Source organism: Ilyonectria robusta (genome assembly GCF_021365365.1).
Source record: "Ilyonectria robusta strain PMI_751 chromosome Unknown BGZ61scaffold_1, whole genome shotgun sequence".
Classification (NCBI taxonomy): Eukaryota; Fungi; Ascomycota; class Sordariomycetes; order Hypocreales; family Nectriaceae; genus Ilyonectria; species Ilyonectria robusta.
Window position 1 is genome coordinate 87,503 of NW_025764435.1, and position 14,804 is coordinate 102,306.

Consider the following 14,804-nt stretch of genomic DNA (forward strand, 5'->3'; position numbering starts at 1 on the left):
GAGATAGCTTCAACCTTCATACCCACTTACACCAAACCTCTTCCTACATCTGCTATCGGTACTGCCACTTCATGTTCGCACCGTGTCTGTCCTCGGACTCCCCTTTCCAATCTATCAACCGGCCGCTTGATCACTCCGTCGGCATTGCTAGGCAGTTTGGCCTCATCTGAAGCAGCTCTCGTCGCGCTTTTCTCCCTTGAAGCTGCTTCCTCTCCGCCAATCCAATGGAGCAGACATTCATGACAATACACAGTGAGCTTCCGGTTCCTCGGGCAATCAAATACCGTGTTTCTGACCCACTCTCCATCAAGACTTGACTCCGGATGCCAATATCCTGTACGCGTCCGAGTCCATCGTTGACATCCTCGGCTACGCTCCCCGAGAGGTCCTCGGCAGGTCCAGCTTTGACTACTTTCATCCGGATGAGGTGCCATTCGCTCGCTCCGTCCATTGTCGCGGTGTTCTTCTCGACAAGGCTGCGGTTCTTCACTATGCCCGCATCCTCTCTCGCGATGGCCGCTGGGTAAGCTGCGAGTGCTGCTTTACCATCGTGCACGATGTTCTGGTTGCTTGCACTAGCATCTATCGGCGCGGCGAGAGGAGTGAGAGTATGTCATTCTATGGGCTGAATTCTATCGGAGCCCACCCTGCTCTGTCTTAAATCCGCCGAAGCTTACTTTATGTATAGGACGCGCCATTGAGGCACCCCAGATTCGCCGTCTCTTCTCCTGCTCGCCTAGAGACCCGCGCTACCACATGCTGGAGCATCTTTCTCCCAAATTCAAGATGCCTCCCGTGGAGCGCGAGCCTCGAGCTGCTCTCATTCTGAATCGCTTCACCCGAACTCTCTCAGTCATGTTTGCAACTGAGGCTGTCAATTCCATCCTGGGCGTGTCGGCTGAGCAAGTCCTTCATAAGAGTTTCTACGAGTGCATTCGGGAAACCTCCTTGGATGATGCTTTCAATTGTCTTGAGAGCGCAAAGGCCAACGACTCCATTGCTTACCTTCGATTCTGGTCCAGGGATCCCCGCCGGGAAGAGGACTTCGAGAACGATGAGAGCGAGAACGACGGCGATGATGACGAAGACGCAGAGGGGGAGGAGGAGGAGGACGCCGACGAGGAAGACGAAAGGGACGGACCTCAAATGGACCTACAGAATGTCGAAGCGCGGAATGAAGGACGACAGTCTGTAAAGGGGGACCACGTACCAGAAAGTCGACGTTCGAGCGATTCCGAAGGAGGGGGTGTTAAGTTGGACATCGGTATGGATATCGACTCACACCGGAAACCCAGCCCACCAATCAAGACCGAACCAGATATCGAAATGACGGACGGGATACATTGCCTATCGGAACCATCCATGGCTTCACGAACAGAAAGCTCAGCATCTCTTACATCCGCCTCCGTTGCCACTCACGTACACACTTCTATTTCGTGGGAGTCTTCAACGACTGAAGGCCCTTTCGAACCCCATCCTTTGAGGAGGTGTCGCCGCAGAAGACGACAATTAGCCCCCTCCGTTGAGATAGAGGCTGTTGTATCGTGCACATCTGATGGCCTTGTCGTCATTCTCCGCCGAGCGAGGCCACAGATACCAAATCTCCACCCTCCTCTCGTTCCATCCGGGTTTGATAACGGCCTGTTTGCGGCGCCTTGGGGGCAGCGGCCCATTCAACCTCAGTGGTCGCCTGAGCTTTTGTACACCTTTCGACCCCCACTTTTGCCTCAGAACATGCCGCTACGAGAAAACATCATAGCTGCTGGTGGTCCGCCCATCGATCAACTCATGAGTTCGATCCGAGATGTCGCCGTATTTGCTTGGGCTCTTGTGGGAATCAACGGGAAAATGGCGTCGTACAGCCGTGGCCTCCCGATGGGCGAGGCACAACCCCCGGATGGCCTCCCTATTTGGGATCCTAGTATGGCACAATCAACATACCTAGGACCCGAGAACCAAGCTGCTCAACGCTGGATGAGCCATGAGGACCCCAACGAATCATCACTCCGACGCGCCGAGCCATTTTCCACGGAGTTTTCGACGGAGCGACCAATCGACAACAGTCTACTTTTACCAGAACACGAAAATTATTCTTTCGGGAACGGAAGCCAGTGGTTGTTTCAGAGACCGTCACAAGTGCAGTCATCATCTTACACACCCCATCACACATATAACCCAAATCTTAATAATGAAGGCCAACTGCGTTCCCGCCAGGGGATTCCATTTGATCAAAGGGCTGGTGTCACACCTCAGTCAACAGGCGAATGGAATGGGACAACGAATACCACGGGGACCCATCAGCTGCCTCCAGAGGCAGGAGAAGAACCTCAGCACCCTCGGCACAATTGGTACGCCTGACAGACTGGTGTACCCGCTTGGTACATGCACCGTAAATCGTAATAGAAGAGGAGGATCAAAAATTGATGAGCAATAAGGGGCGATTATTTGGATTCCGGGGCTTATCACGAAGCTTGGTAAAGGACATGGCCAAATAGCATATTAAGCGTTCATCTTGTAATGGCCTCGACGATAGGTCTGAGATACCCATGATGCTACTAGCGACAGCAACATGACATGAGATATTTTTCTTCTTCTTCAAGCTGCATAACCAAACTGGCGGGATTTATGAATGCTTGCAATGCTCAAGATGGTGAACTTTACTGCCTCTGTTTTATTCAACATTCCAAGCTGTGAGGGATGGAATGAAGCAATGGTACGTACCTGGCTGTATCATTGTATCCCATTTGGGTGCCGGGGTCCATGTGATTGGCTGTGGCCAATGAGAAGCTTGGACCACATCTGGTCAAGGGGGCTTGGAGAGGCAACCGTGGAAGTTTCGCATCCGAGCAAGGTCAAGATACGTCAGCTTCAGCTTCGTGCTTCAACAACCTCACCTCTCCATCAAACCACAGCCCTGCATTGCGCGACCGGAAAGAGCGGCAGGGAGCGAACCGGATCGAATAACTGACGAACCCGATATCCAAGACGTACCCGAACGCGCACCGTGTCAACCGCCCCGCGGTAGCTCTTCAGAACCATGTCGTCCAGTGCTCGAGGCCACTATGAGAATCCACCCTTGGACGATGACGACTTGATGATCGACCCCGATGATGGTATGTTGAGGTGTATGCGATCTGTCTTATGATCGTCTTTGTGCTTCCTCTGGACGGTGCGAAACTAACGCAGCGTAGCCGATCTCAACGACTTCGATGATCCCCTCGGAAACCAGTCCTCGCGACAGCCCCTGACGGGCAACATCGGCTCCAGCTCATCCTCGCAGCCGGCCAACGAAGGCTATCTGACCTCCCGAATTCCCGGTGAAGACCGACAGGCGCCCCTGAACACAATTGACGAATCGGTATGGGAGACGTTGCGTCGCGATCTGCTGGCCGTCTGGGCCAAGCTGCGGGAGGTGCTCTACCCACGCTACCTCCTGGGTGGCACCATGTTCGACTCCGAGGGAGGCATCCGAGGAGCCTATTCGAACATCCGCGGGGCTGGCATTTCCGGAACGAGGGAAGAACTCACAGGACTGGCTAGCCGCATGATGGATGCCGAGACCCTGCTCCAGAGCAACATGACGCCTGGCTTGCGAGACTGGGATCTTTGGGGCCCTCTCATCTTCTGCCTGCTCTTGAGTCTTCTCCTGAGCTTTACGGCTGGTGCTGAGCAGAGGGATCATGTATTCAGCGGTGTTTTCGCCATGATCTGGCTCGGTGAGGCTGTGGTGACGCTTCAGATTAAGCTGTTGGGAGGCAACATGTTCGTACCCACTCTATCCCTCACATGGCTGCTGCAATCACTAACTGTACCATAGCTCCTTTGCCCAGAGCGTTTGCATTATTGGCTACACCCTGTTCCCCTTGGTTCTCGCGGCACTCATGTCGGCACTTGGATTGCACTGGATTGCCCGGATACCCGTCTACATTGTCCTGATTGCGTGGTCGCTTGCCGCCGGAGTTAGCATCCTGGGTGGCAGTGGCGTTGTCAAGAACCGCGTGGCCATTGCGGTCTACCCGCTGCTCGTCTTCTACTTGGGCCTGGGCTGCTTGTGCTTCATCAGCTAAGTAGGCGGCAGATTAATTTCCGGGGAGAGGTCCCATGAGACGCAATAACGGGACGGCAGCCCTGGTCCACGGGTGGGCACCTAACGGGACAGGCTGGGCCGCTGTATTTCTATGTTGAACACACTAGTGTTTCTACTGCACAACTGTATCTTGGGCAGGACGGAGCTCATATGATATCGCCTGGGTTTTTTCTTTCTTAGTTGCCTACGAAACTGTACATATGTTTGTATCTTTAGAATCTGAACACGGCTGGGTTTTGATTTCACAGCTGATATATATATGTGTTGCTATTGTGAAGTGGTTTGGCGGAAATGAAGAATGCCGTCTAATCTTGCAGCAGAAATGCAATGACACCGGGCCGAGGAGGCTGATGAACCACATGCGTGTCTGAGCGGGCGGTCCACCAGTTCACACCGCCCTGTTGGCCCCAATCATCCCTGCTGCAGCATCTTCGGTCGCGATGTTCCATGGAGGGTATATGGCTCGAGAATGCGGGTACGGTTGGTCATAGGTCAGTAGTTGCGGGATGTACGAATACTTGTGTTGAAGGAAGTGAGTGGTGGGTGGATGGCTGTGAATGCGCCAAGGAAGAAGCAAGGCAAGTAAAGGTACCTACTACGAAGTGATAAGTGCCCTAATTAACACAACCGGCTCGCTTACACCAATACAATACGCGTTGTTCATTTGCCCCCCCTGCTGTTGGCGGTTTCATGCCCAGACAAAGAAACAAAACGACTGCTGCGCCGTCTGTCATTTCTGAGCCTGTCATTTCTGGCTCTGGCTCTGCGCTCTCTGGGCCAAGTGCTAATTTACCCCTCCTTCAGGCGTGGACCCAATAGCGTGGGCGGTGAAGGTTAAGTGAATTTGACGTCTGCGGCTGTTCCGTCTTGATTGGAGGAGCGCAGGCGGCGCCAGTGCCCTCAGCCGCTGGCGCTGGACGCTGGGCGGGCTCAGTCTTTTGTTCCTGAGCCCAGCGACGAAACGAGGCACGAGCGAGCGACAAACAGCGACAACCAACGCCAACTCAACAAAGTCGAGTCGCCAGAGCCACGCCGGTGCTGTGATTTTCCTCATCGACACGGGAGGCATTCCGGCTTCTTCTTCCTCTTCCACTCCCACTTCCACACGCCCGCGCACTCTCCCACACTCGCTGGCATACCAGACCTCAACTCCATTACAGCGGTACTTTCTGGGCGAGTTCCTCTTTGTAGGCGTGTAGCCCACCGGAGCCCCATTTTCCTTATCCTGCCGGTGCCTTTCTGGACTTGTCCCAACCCATCCCATCGTCATCGTATCGTATCGTGCCGACCCCGAACCGCCGCATAGCCAGTCAGCCCGCCAGCTCGCCATCCCGCCATGGCCGACGACGCTCCAGACGCCAGCCCCAAGACGGAGCCCCTCAACGTCGACGCCAACGAGGACGCCGAGACCCGCGCCGCACGCCGCGAGCTCAAGCAGTCGTCCATCTCCGACCCTCCTCCGCCCGACGCCGACAACGCCAGCGCTCGCCCCGACACCCCGGCCGACCCCGACACCTTGGCCGATGCCCCCGACGACAGCGACTTGAAGGACCAGGTCGCCTCGCCCAAGAAGAAGCGTGCGCATGACCAGCTCGACGGCGAGAAGGAGGCTGAGGAAAACGATGCGAACAGTGTAGCGTCGACCGATTCCGCAAAGGACAGGGCCTTGCGACTGGAGCCCGAGAAAAAGCGACACCGAGATGAAGAGTCCAACGAGACGGACCTGGTACGTCGCCTGCGTTACTGGCTGCATTTCCGGTTGCATCTGTGTAGCACACCTTCCTAACGCAATACAGGCATCAACGGCAACAGCCACTGAAGAAAACACCGAGCCTGGCAAGTCACCAGCCAAGAAACACCAACCAACGACGTCGGCGAGTGCCTTTGCCGCCTCCAGCTTTGGCAAACTGTCGTCGGGCGCGTCGCCCTTCGCAACCTTTGGGGGCGCTTCTAAGGGTAGCGTCTTTGCGTCTTCTGGCACTTCTACGCTCACTTCTTTTGCTTCTCCGGTTGCCGCTCCGGCTGCCCAGCCTGCCGCTGCCCCAAAGTTGACATTCGGTGGCACGACTGGCGCATCGCCCTTTGCTGGTCTCTCAACTGGAACCAATGGCTTTGGAAGTACCCTGGGCGGAAGCGCTTTTGGCTCTGCTCTGTCCGGTATCAAACCCCTGGGCAGCTTTGCGGCTCCTGGAGGAGAGGCACCCAAGACTGAGAAGCCCGCCAAGCCCTTTGGTGCTCCCGATAGCGATGCCGAGGATAGCGATGAGGAGGGATTGGGCGACGACGATGCTCAACCTGAGGAAGCCGAGCGAGCTCAATCACCAGAGAAAGAATCCGAAGAGAAGAAGAAGCTTAAGCTCCAGAAGGGTGAGTGATATCCTCCAGATTGATGACCAGATTCTAACGGCGCCTAGTTGAGGTAAACGACGGCGAAGCGGGCGAGTCAACCATTATATCCGTAAGAGCCAAGATGTTCTACCACGATAAGGAGGCCGGTTGGAAAGAACGAGGAGCAGGCATGTTGAAGATCAATGTGCCCCAAGTCTGCGTCGAGTTTGACGACGCTGGTGCTGTTGTTCCCGGTTCCTTTGATGCTTCATCACTAGAGACGGATGACAGTGCAGGCGGCTCGAAGGGACACAGGGTTGCCCGCCTCCTCTTGCGACAGGATCAGACTCATCGTGTCATTCTCAACACGGCGATTTTGCCCACAATGGAGTTCCAGGAAAAGGCCTCATTGAAGTCTGTTGGAATTCTTTTCACAGCTTTTGAGGGCGAACCAGCGAAGCCTGTGAGCATTACGATGCGGGTACGTTGATGCGCTTTTGAGTTTCGATTTATTTGCGGATTTAAACTGACATTGTCTTTTAGATGACGGCAGCAAATGCTAAGACCTTTATGAACGAAATCGGCGTCATTCAAAGAGAACTCCTGAGCAGCTAGGCGTTGCAATAGGAAGACTCGGGGATCTGAGCTACTTGATAATGATGCGACGGCTGGTCGTCCGATTGACTACTGCCCTTGGTGGGCTCTATCTACATGCGATGGATGGTTTGGATGAATCAGATGGTCACATGAGAGCAGGGACAGAAACCAGCACGGTTGCATTGGGCAGGCGGCCTGAAAGGATACAAGGCGATGCCCGGTATGGTACAGAAGTGTTTATACAGGAGACCTGTGGGTTTACTAATGGCCCAGGTAAACCAGCATGGATAGAATTGTGTATACCTGAAGCTGGGGCGCCGGAAGATGGTGGGAGGGAACTCTTGTCCCGTCCTGAATTTCCCAGTCAGCAGGCCAACCCTGAAGTTGGAGATGCGACTCGTAGTTATGCCAATACATGCAATTTGTATCCTCTATATGCTCAACATAATCCGGCACCTACCTGTGAGAAATGTAAACAACTTCAGTCCCGGGGACGGGATGTTAAGAGAAGCTTGAGTCATGCACGTGATCTGGCGTCAATTCCGCGACCACCTTATCCCAACTACGTCGCCACTTCCACAGCTTCAGAAATGCCATTCAACTCGATCAGCGAGACAGCGATATCGCACCCTCGAATTCATGCCAGCGCGGCGAACTGACCATGGGAATGACTCAGCTTTGATGATCAACATGTCGGACCCGAAAGCTTCCGGCACTGTCGCTGGGCCTTCCACTTCAACGGGAGGAGGGAAACGGAAGCGTGACTCGGATCGAGAAACACCCACTGGAGGCCTTGATAATGATTCAACGAGTACTAAAGGGGCTAAGAATGGCATGAAAGGAGGAAAATCAAAGCCCCGCGGCAAGACTGCCCTCAACAAGACGGTCCCCTGCCTCATTGACTGGCCAGAGTCGTTCAAGACACTGGAGCAAACACACCGGGCCCTCAACCTTGTCTTCACCTTTTGCTGTACTCGCAAGCACCTAGTTACGACTTTCGACACAATCAAGTCGGCTGTCGAAGCTCACACAAAACAAAGTCTGTCGATCGAGGAAGTTGCTTCTATGGTAGCGCTCCGTCCAGAGTCCATCAACTTCGCATACGTGGACGAAGTCATGTTGCAACTCGAAATCAAGGGCATTGAAAGAGACGAAGTATTTCGGACCGGCAAGTCGGCAAGGTCACAGGCCCCAGCGTACGACGCTTCTGTGGGCGGGTTGACTGGCACGGAGAGCCTGGGCCAGCTTCGGAGTGGTGAGCCCGAGCACAGTGGACGCGAGGTTCTCTACTTCGAGTTCATCGACGCGGACTTAAAGCGACAGGTTCCAGACAAAACCACAGGTGAACCGACGCCGCCAAATCGGAAGCTGCGCGAGGAACAGTTGAGAATGCCAGTTTTCAGCCAGAAGCAGATGACGAAGATGATCGAGAATCGCAACCAGAAATTTTCAAACGCGATCAACGTCTTTATCAATAAATGTGTGGAAGACAAACTAGACCCAGATATGGTCCTCGCAGAACAGACCAAAGCACACGTCCCAAAGCCAACTGTTCAGGAAGATGCCGGGACAGAGAAGCCACTGGATTCTATCCCGGAGAGCATTCCCAAGGAGCGAAAGTTGATACCAGAAATTGTCCAGGAACTCAAAGACAGTCCTTGGTATACTGGGCAGGTGGTGCCAGATGGGCACCGAGTCTTTGAGCCGCAGGAAGCGGTATGTGGTGATTTGCAATTCCTCCTGAGCCAGAATTTGGTAAACGCCCTTTATAATGCAAAAGGTATAACGGAGTTCTATGCCCATCAATCCGAGGCTCTCAATAGCCTCCACAAAGGTCAGAATGTTGTTGTGTCAACTTCGACCAGCTCCGGAAAGAGTCTTATCTACCAACTTCCCGTTCTATACGCCCTAGAAAAAGACTACAATTCAAGAGCAATGTACATCTTTCCGACAAAGGCACTGGCGCAGGACCAGAAGCGGAGTTTGAAAGAAATGATGAAGTATATGCCGGGACTTGAAGAAACCATGGTTGAGACCTTTGACGGTGATACTCCGATGAGCGAACGCAACGCCATTCGGGATGAGGCTCGAATCATCTTTACAAATCCCGACATGCTTCATGTTACAATTCTTCCCCAGGAAGAGCGATGGAGATCGTATCTAAAGAACCTCAAATATGTCGTCGGTAAGTGGCACGAAACTGTGTGGTTGCTCTATAACTGATTGGGGTCTTGTTAGTCGACGAGCTGCACTACTACAACGGCCAACTGGGATCCCATGTTGCATTCATCATGCGAAGACTACGACGAGTATGTGCTGCCGTGGGAAATCGGCGAATCAGGTTTATCTCATGCTCTGCCACGGTAGCCAATCCCAAGGAGCACTTTCAGACCATCTTCGGTCTCGAAAATGTGCGATTAATTGACTATGATGGGTCGCCATCTGGACGCAAGGAGTTTTTGTGTTGGAACACTCCGTACAAGGACCCTGGCGACCCTGCCTCTGGTCGTGGTAGTGCCAAGTTCGAGTGCGCCCGTCTCTTCTGCGCTCTGATGCTCAGGGGAGTACGGATCATTGCGTTTTGCAGAGTTCGGGCTCAGTGTGAAATTCTTGTTAGCGCGATAAAGTCAGAATTGGAAGCCATGGGTAGGTCTGAGTGTATCAACAGGGTGATGGGCTACCGAGGTGGTTACACAGCACAGGATCGCCGGATGATCGAGACCGAGATGTTCGAGGGTAAACTTTTGGGGATTGTGGCCACCACGGCCCTTGAACTTGGTATTGACATAGGATCACTGGATTGTGTCATGACTTGGGGATTCCCGTACACCATCGCCAACCTGCGTCAACAAAGTGGTCGTGCCGGCCGCCGCAATAAGGATTCGCTGTCAATATTGGTTGGAGATTGCTTTCCCACCGACCAGCACTACATGCAAAACCCGGATGAACTCTTCACGAAACCCAACAGCGAGTTGCAGGTGGATCTCGAGAACATGCTTGTGCGTGAAGGACACATTCAGTGTGCGGCATACGAGATGCCGATCCGACCCATGGGAGATCGGCAGTACTTTGGACAGGACTTGCCAAAGATTTGCGACGAGCGGTTGACGAAAGACGAGATGGGGTTCTACCACTGCCACGATCGGTTCCGGCCAATGCCAGCAAAGTACGTCGCGATTCGAGACACCGAGGACGAGCATTTTGCGATTGTGGACATTACGAATGGGAGAAACGTTGTGTTAGAAGAGCTAGAGGCCTCCAGAGCAACGTTTACCATATACGACGGAGCAATTTTCCTGCACCAAGGCAACCCATACCTTGTCCGGGACTTCCTGCCGGACAAGAGAATGGCCAAGGTAGAACGGGTCAAGGTGGACTGGACCACGGTGCAACGAGACTTTACAGACATCGACCCTACGGAGACGGAAGCCATTCGATCGATTACTGGGTCGCTGTCCCATGCATACTACGGCACGATCAAGATCCAACAGAATGTGTTTGGGTTCTTCAAAGTGGACAAGAAGGGACGAGTCTTGGATGCGGTGCAGGTGGACAACCCGCCAGTGATCCGGTTTAGCAAGGGTATGTGGTTGGACGTGCCGAAGAAGGCAATCGATATCCTTCAGGACCGGCGGTTGCACGTGGCGGCAGGGATACACGCGGCGGAGCATGCGATCATGAGCCTGCTGCCGACTTTTGTCATTAGTATGCCGGGCGATGTACGAACGGAATGTAAGACGGCAGCGAAGGAGTTTGCCAAGCAGGAAACGAAGAGAAAGCGGCCAGCACGGCTGACGTTTTACGACGCCAAAGGCGGTGCGGGGGGGTCTGGGATCAGCACCAAGGCGTTTGACCACATCGACCAGCTGCTGAGGGACGCGCTGCAGCGAGTGGAGGGCTGCCACTGCGAGCGGGGATGCGTGGAGTGCGTGGCGTCGGAGCTGTGCAAGGAGTCGAACGAGGTGATGAGCAAGGCGGGTAGCCAAGTGGTGCTCAAGTGCCTGCTGAATATGGACATTGACGTGGAGGCGCTGCCGATAGGACCGGAGATGTTTACTCCCGTGGGGATCGAGACGGTAGTGGTTGCGCAGCCAGTGCCGTACAGGTCGAAGGAGGGGGTTCGAGACACGGAGGTGCAGCGGGGGCAACGGCACAGAGACGATGGTGACGCCGAGAAGTTTGCGGATCCTGGGGAGTCTGGGGTGGGCAGAGGCGGTGGCTTCGAGCAATGGCTCGGAGACTCTATATGAAAGCAACCCAGCTCATGAAATTTGAGCAGAGGGCGAATGAGATGACGCATGAGAAGACGCCCTTGTCGGGCTAAGAGAAGTCGGGCATGCACCCGAGTCCAGACCGCGATTTGTTAGCAAGGAGGTGCGATACCTGATCGAGCTGTGTCGTGTGGGACGATCGGTCTAGAACCTGGGACATTGATTATTTGCAGTCAGAGGCAGCGCCATCGCCGGCGCCAACGCAAAAGGACTGGTGGTAGTACAGGTGGTTGGGCTCTGTGAGCAGCCGGATACCCAAGCGGACGCACGCACTGGAGAGAGGCGACTAGGCAATGGACGACGTCAATATGGGGATCGCCGCAAGACTAGCAACGACCAAATTCAGCCGATGGTGCGCTACACATTGCACGGGTGACGTCGTACTGGAATAGTTGCATTAGGTCATGACAAGGAGCGAGCTTGTTGGGAACCTGAGTGCCGGGCCTGCCAAGCAATATTCAAGCAATAGCCAAGCAACACGCCAAGCAAATACCCGGCGACGGTTGACTCGGTAGCTACCCACTCCCCACTGTGGCTTCGATTCCTCCGCGGTACTTCGTTCATACAGTCGGTGCACGCGTACCAGCCAGCCCTGAAGGCGCGCTGTAATTTAACAAACGGGCCACTCTCCTGGTGACGGCAAGTCACTCGGTGCCGCCGAAGAGCATTTGAGACCCGCAGTGGCCCGTCAGAGCTAGAAGGATCCTGGTGGCAGGGTGTCGTCCATCGCAGTGCCAAGGAGAGCAGCAGGAAACCGTTGATGCCAGAAATCTTGGCATGAATGCGATGAAACTTGGCAGTGGACACCCTGCTAGGCTGGCCGTGATTCGCGGGCCCTATGGACGATTGCACATGGCCATGTTGAGCGAGGACTTGAGGATGTACCGGTATCATTCCAAAGTCCCCTTTGCCCATGGCCCGCAAACGACGCTATATTTTAGAACTTTGGTAGTCTGGAGCAAGCGCCTCAGCCATCGCGGGTTTCAGGGGTAAAAACAACAACCTAAACGACGACCTTAAATGACGGTGCCAGCTGAGTGCGAGGCAATCCCCACTCCAACCATTGCAGCACATCCACGGCCAGCCAGACGCGTCCCGGAGACCAGCGCCAGGAATGGGAGACTGAGGCTCGACCACGACAGATCAGGCCTTGCTTTTTTAGGCGTGGGACCTCGAATGGGACCTCAAATTGACCGTCCCATGTCTCAGCCGCCCCGTTTGACCGCTTCGTGGCTGTTTGTCTAAGGTAGGGGCCCGGAGGCCTGAGCTAACTGAAGTACTCCATACCTAACCACGTAACTTAGTACATAGTGCAGCACGACCAGCAAGGCGTATATTAGTCGCCTCCATTCCTTTCCTTTTATCCTGGATCACCTGTGTTTCTTGTCTCTCTCCTTCCCTGATCTTGCTTCCTGTTGCGAAACACGACGGTGCCCACCTTTCCATTGTTCGACACTAAACCTGAATCATCACCCCGTGCTCCTTGACGCCGGACGGAATTCCCTTTATTACTCTCCAACCCCCGTGCGTCCTCGTCTCATGGCGGTCATGACTGGCGACGCCTCGCCGCCGCCCTCTCGCCAACGCCGTGCACTTATGGTTCACCAGGACGACATCGACGGGGGCACGCTGCCTCCGCCCACGACGTACAACGAGTTCAAGCGCAACATGGACGACTCCAAGACTTCCTGGATCCGGCCGCAGGGCGAGAGCGGCCGCAGAGGCTTCCATCCCATCCATTTTACCCACATCTCGTTCAAGTCGACCAGCCGCGCCAGTCTGCTTTGCAACTTTCTATGGCCCGTCGTCCCCGCTGCCATTGCCGTCCGCTGTATGTTTCCCCGAGCGATACTAGAATTCAGCCCCGTGTGCTGTCTTCCCTGGCCACCTACTGATCTGGATAGACGCTCTGCCCGATAACCATGTCCTCATCTTCACCCTCGCGTACATCGCCATGGTTCCATGTGCCAACATGATTGGTTTCGCTGGCCAGGAGCTCGCCCGGAAATTTCCCCACGTCTGGGGCGTCCTGACCGAGATCACGCACGTTCCGACAGCCTCCCCTGACAACTCTCGAGACGTTCGCTAACCATTGCGACAGTTGCGGTTCCGTTGTTGAGATCGTCTTGTTTATGGTGCTTCTGTCCAAGAACCAGTTCTACGTCATTAAGGCTGCCATCCTAGGTTCTATCTTGGCCACCATGGTCCTCTGTTTAGGGGCCTGCTTCTTCGTCGGCGGCCTCTTAAAGGAGGAGCAAACTTTCAGCGATGCTATCAGCGAGGCCGGAAGTGGACTGCTCCTCACCGCGTATGTTGAATCTCCGTCTAAATTTCCGATTGCCTCTTTTGCTAACATATTACGTCTCTTCTAGCGGCGTTGTATTGTCTGTCCCCACCATCTTTGAACACGGTCTGGGCACCGACAACCTATCAACCGAAGACATCGACCACAAGATCCTCCAGATCTCTCGCGTCATCGCTGTCCTTCTCATCATCGCCTACAGCGTTTACGCTTTCTTCCAAGCCCGGACACACCACGGTATTTATGATGCCATCTTCGAATTCGACGAGCAGCGCGACCACGACAAGGACAAGGTGGAAGCCAAAGCCAAACTTACCTTGACCGAGTCTATCATCGCCCTGACCATTTCAGTCGGTCTTGTCACTCTCATTGCCGTCATCCTAGTTCTTCAAATCGAGCCTATCATTGAGCGTGGCGATGTTTCCGACGCCTTCATGGGTCTCATTCTGGTGCCCCTCGTCGAAAAGATTGCCGAGCATCTCACCGCCATAGATGAGGCTTGGGATAACCAGATGAACTTCGCCCTGTCCCATGTCCTCGGCGCCACTCTTCAAACCGCCCTCTTCACCGGTCCCCTTGCCGTCATTGTTGGCTGGGGCCTGGACAAGAAGATGGACCTGAGCTTCGACATCTTCCACCTAGTCATGCTGGTCCTAGCCATCCTTACCGTGGGCAGGTTTTTGCAGGATCAGAAGAGTAACTACTTGGAGGGCTTCCTTCTCCTCATCCTTTACTTCGCCATCGCCGTCGCTGCCTGGTACTATCCCAACCCAGAGACTCTCGGCGAGAGCGAGAGCACGAGCGAGAGCGGGCACTAATCTGCCTCGTCTCTATCGGCTATACATCACGATTGCACGACGGGATTTAATAAAATGTTTGATTTATACCGGAGTTTATCATGTTAGGGCAGCACCTTTGAGGATAGCGAGCGATCGACAAGAATGAACAGCGCTCCCCACGCCGTGCTTTTTATTGTGACTTATGAAGGAAGCAGGGTACCCCGAGCCAGTCTGTCTAGATTGTTGATAAAAATATTCAAGATGGAAATTGATAAACTTTTGGATTCAAGCCCTTGGTCGTATTCTTGAGGATGTTCCCCGTCGCCTTGACAGCAGTAACTATATACACATTTTGGACAATTAATTCCAATTGCCCCGAGATCCGCCAACTCATGATATCCTTCTTTTCTAACACGGTGCAATTTATGCATTCAATGGCA

General features: G+C 54.2%; 6 protein-coding genes across 6 annotated transcripts; 5 read left to right on the plus strand and 1 right to left on the minus strand.

Moving 5' to 3' along the window:
* Window positions 1-224: 224 nt before the first annotated feature.
* On the plus strand, window positions 225-2,358 carry BGZ61DRAFT_488389 (uncharacterized protein; the record flags this gene model as incomplete). Its single annotated transcript, XM_046250103.1, has 3 exons — window positions 225-252; window positions 312-608; window positions 689-2,358. The coding sequence occupies 3 exons, from the start codon at window positions 225-227 to the stop codon at window positions 2,356-2,358; spliced, it is 1,995 nt and encodes a 664-aa protein (XP_046111463.1).
* A 428-nt stretch (window positions 2,359-2,786) lies between these two features.
* BGZ61DRAFT_613 (uncharacterized protein) lies at window positions 2,787-4,177 on the plus strand. The gene is made up of 3 exons (XM_046256915.1): window positions 2,787-3,125; window positions 3,192-3,762; window positions 3,818-4,177. Exons 1-3 carry the CDS (start codon window positions 3,038-3,040, stop codon window positions 4,065-4,067), a joined length of 909 nt encoding a protein of 302 aa, XP_046111464.1. The 5' UTR covers window positions 2,787-3,037; the 3' UTR covers window positions 4,068-4,177.
* Window positions 4,178-5,423: 1,246 nt separating this feature from the next.
* Window positions 5,424-7,030, plus strand: BGZ61DRAFT_524928 (uncharacterized protein; the record flags this gene model as incomplete). Its single annotated transcript, XM_046252683.1, has 4 exons — window positions 5,424-5,813; window positions 5,884-6,454; window positions 6,502-6,896; window positions 6,959-7,030. The coding sequence occupies 4 exons, from the start codon at window positions 5,424-5,426 to the stop codon at window positions 7,028-7,030; spliced, it is 1,428 nt and encodes a 475-aa protein (XP_046111465.1).
* Window positions 7,031-7,702: 672 nt separating this feature from the next.
* Window positions 7,703-11,262, plus strand: BGZ61DRAFT_338437 (uncharacterized protein; the record flags this gene model as incomplete). The annotated part of the gene is made up of 2 exons (XM_046239129.1): window positions 7,703-9,197; window positions 9,251-11,262. The coding sequence occupies 2 exons, from the start codon at window positions 7,703-7,705 to the stop codon at window positions 11,260-11,262; spliced, it is 3,507 nt and encodes a 1,168-aa protein (XP_046111466.1).
* Window positions 11,263-11,609: 347 nt separating this feature from the next.
* BGZ61DRAFT_470211 (uncharacterized protein) lies at window positions 11,610-12,198 on the minus strand (the record flags this gene model as incomplete). The annotated part of the gene is made up of 2 exons (XM_046248051.1): window positions 11,610-11,727; window positions 11,867-12,198. The coding sequence occupies 2 exons, from the start codon at window positions 12,196-12,198 to the stop codon at window positions 11,610-11,612; spliced, it is 450 nt and encodes a 149-aa protein (XP_046111467.1).
* Window positions 12,199-12,879: 681 nt separating this feature from the next.
* BGZ61DRAFT_488392 (Sodium/calcium exchanger protein-domain-containing protein) lies at window positions 12,880-14,403 on the plus strand (the record flags this gene model as incomplete). The annotated part of the gene is made up of 4 exons (XM_046250104.1): window positions 12,880-13,114; window positions 13,188-13,326; window positions 13,385-13,591; window positions 13,656-14,403. 4 exons carry the CDS (start codon window positions 12,880-12,882, stop codon window positions 14,401-14,403), a joined length of 1,329 nt encoding a protein of 442 aa, XP_046111468.1.
* Window positions 14,404-14,804: the final 401 nt, after the last annotated feature.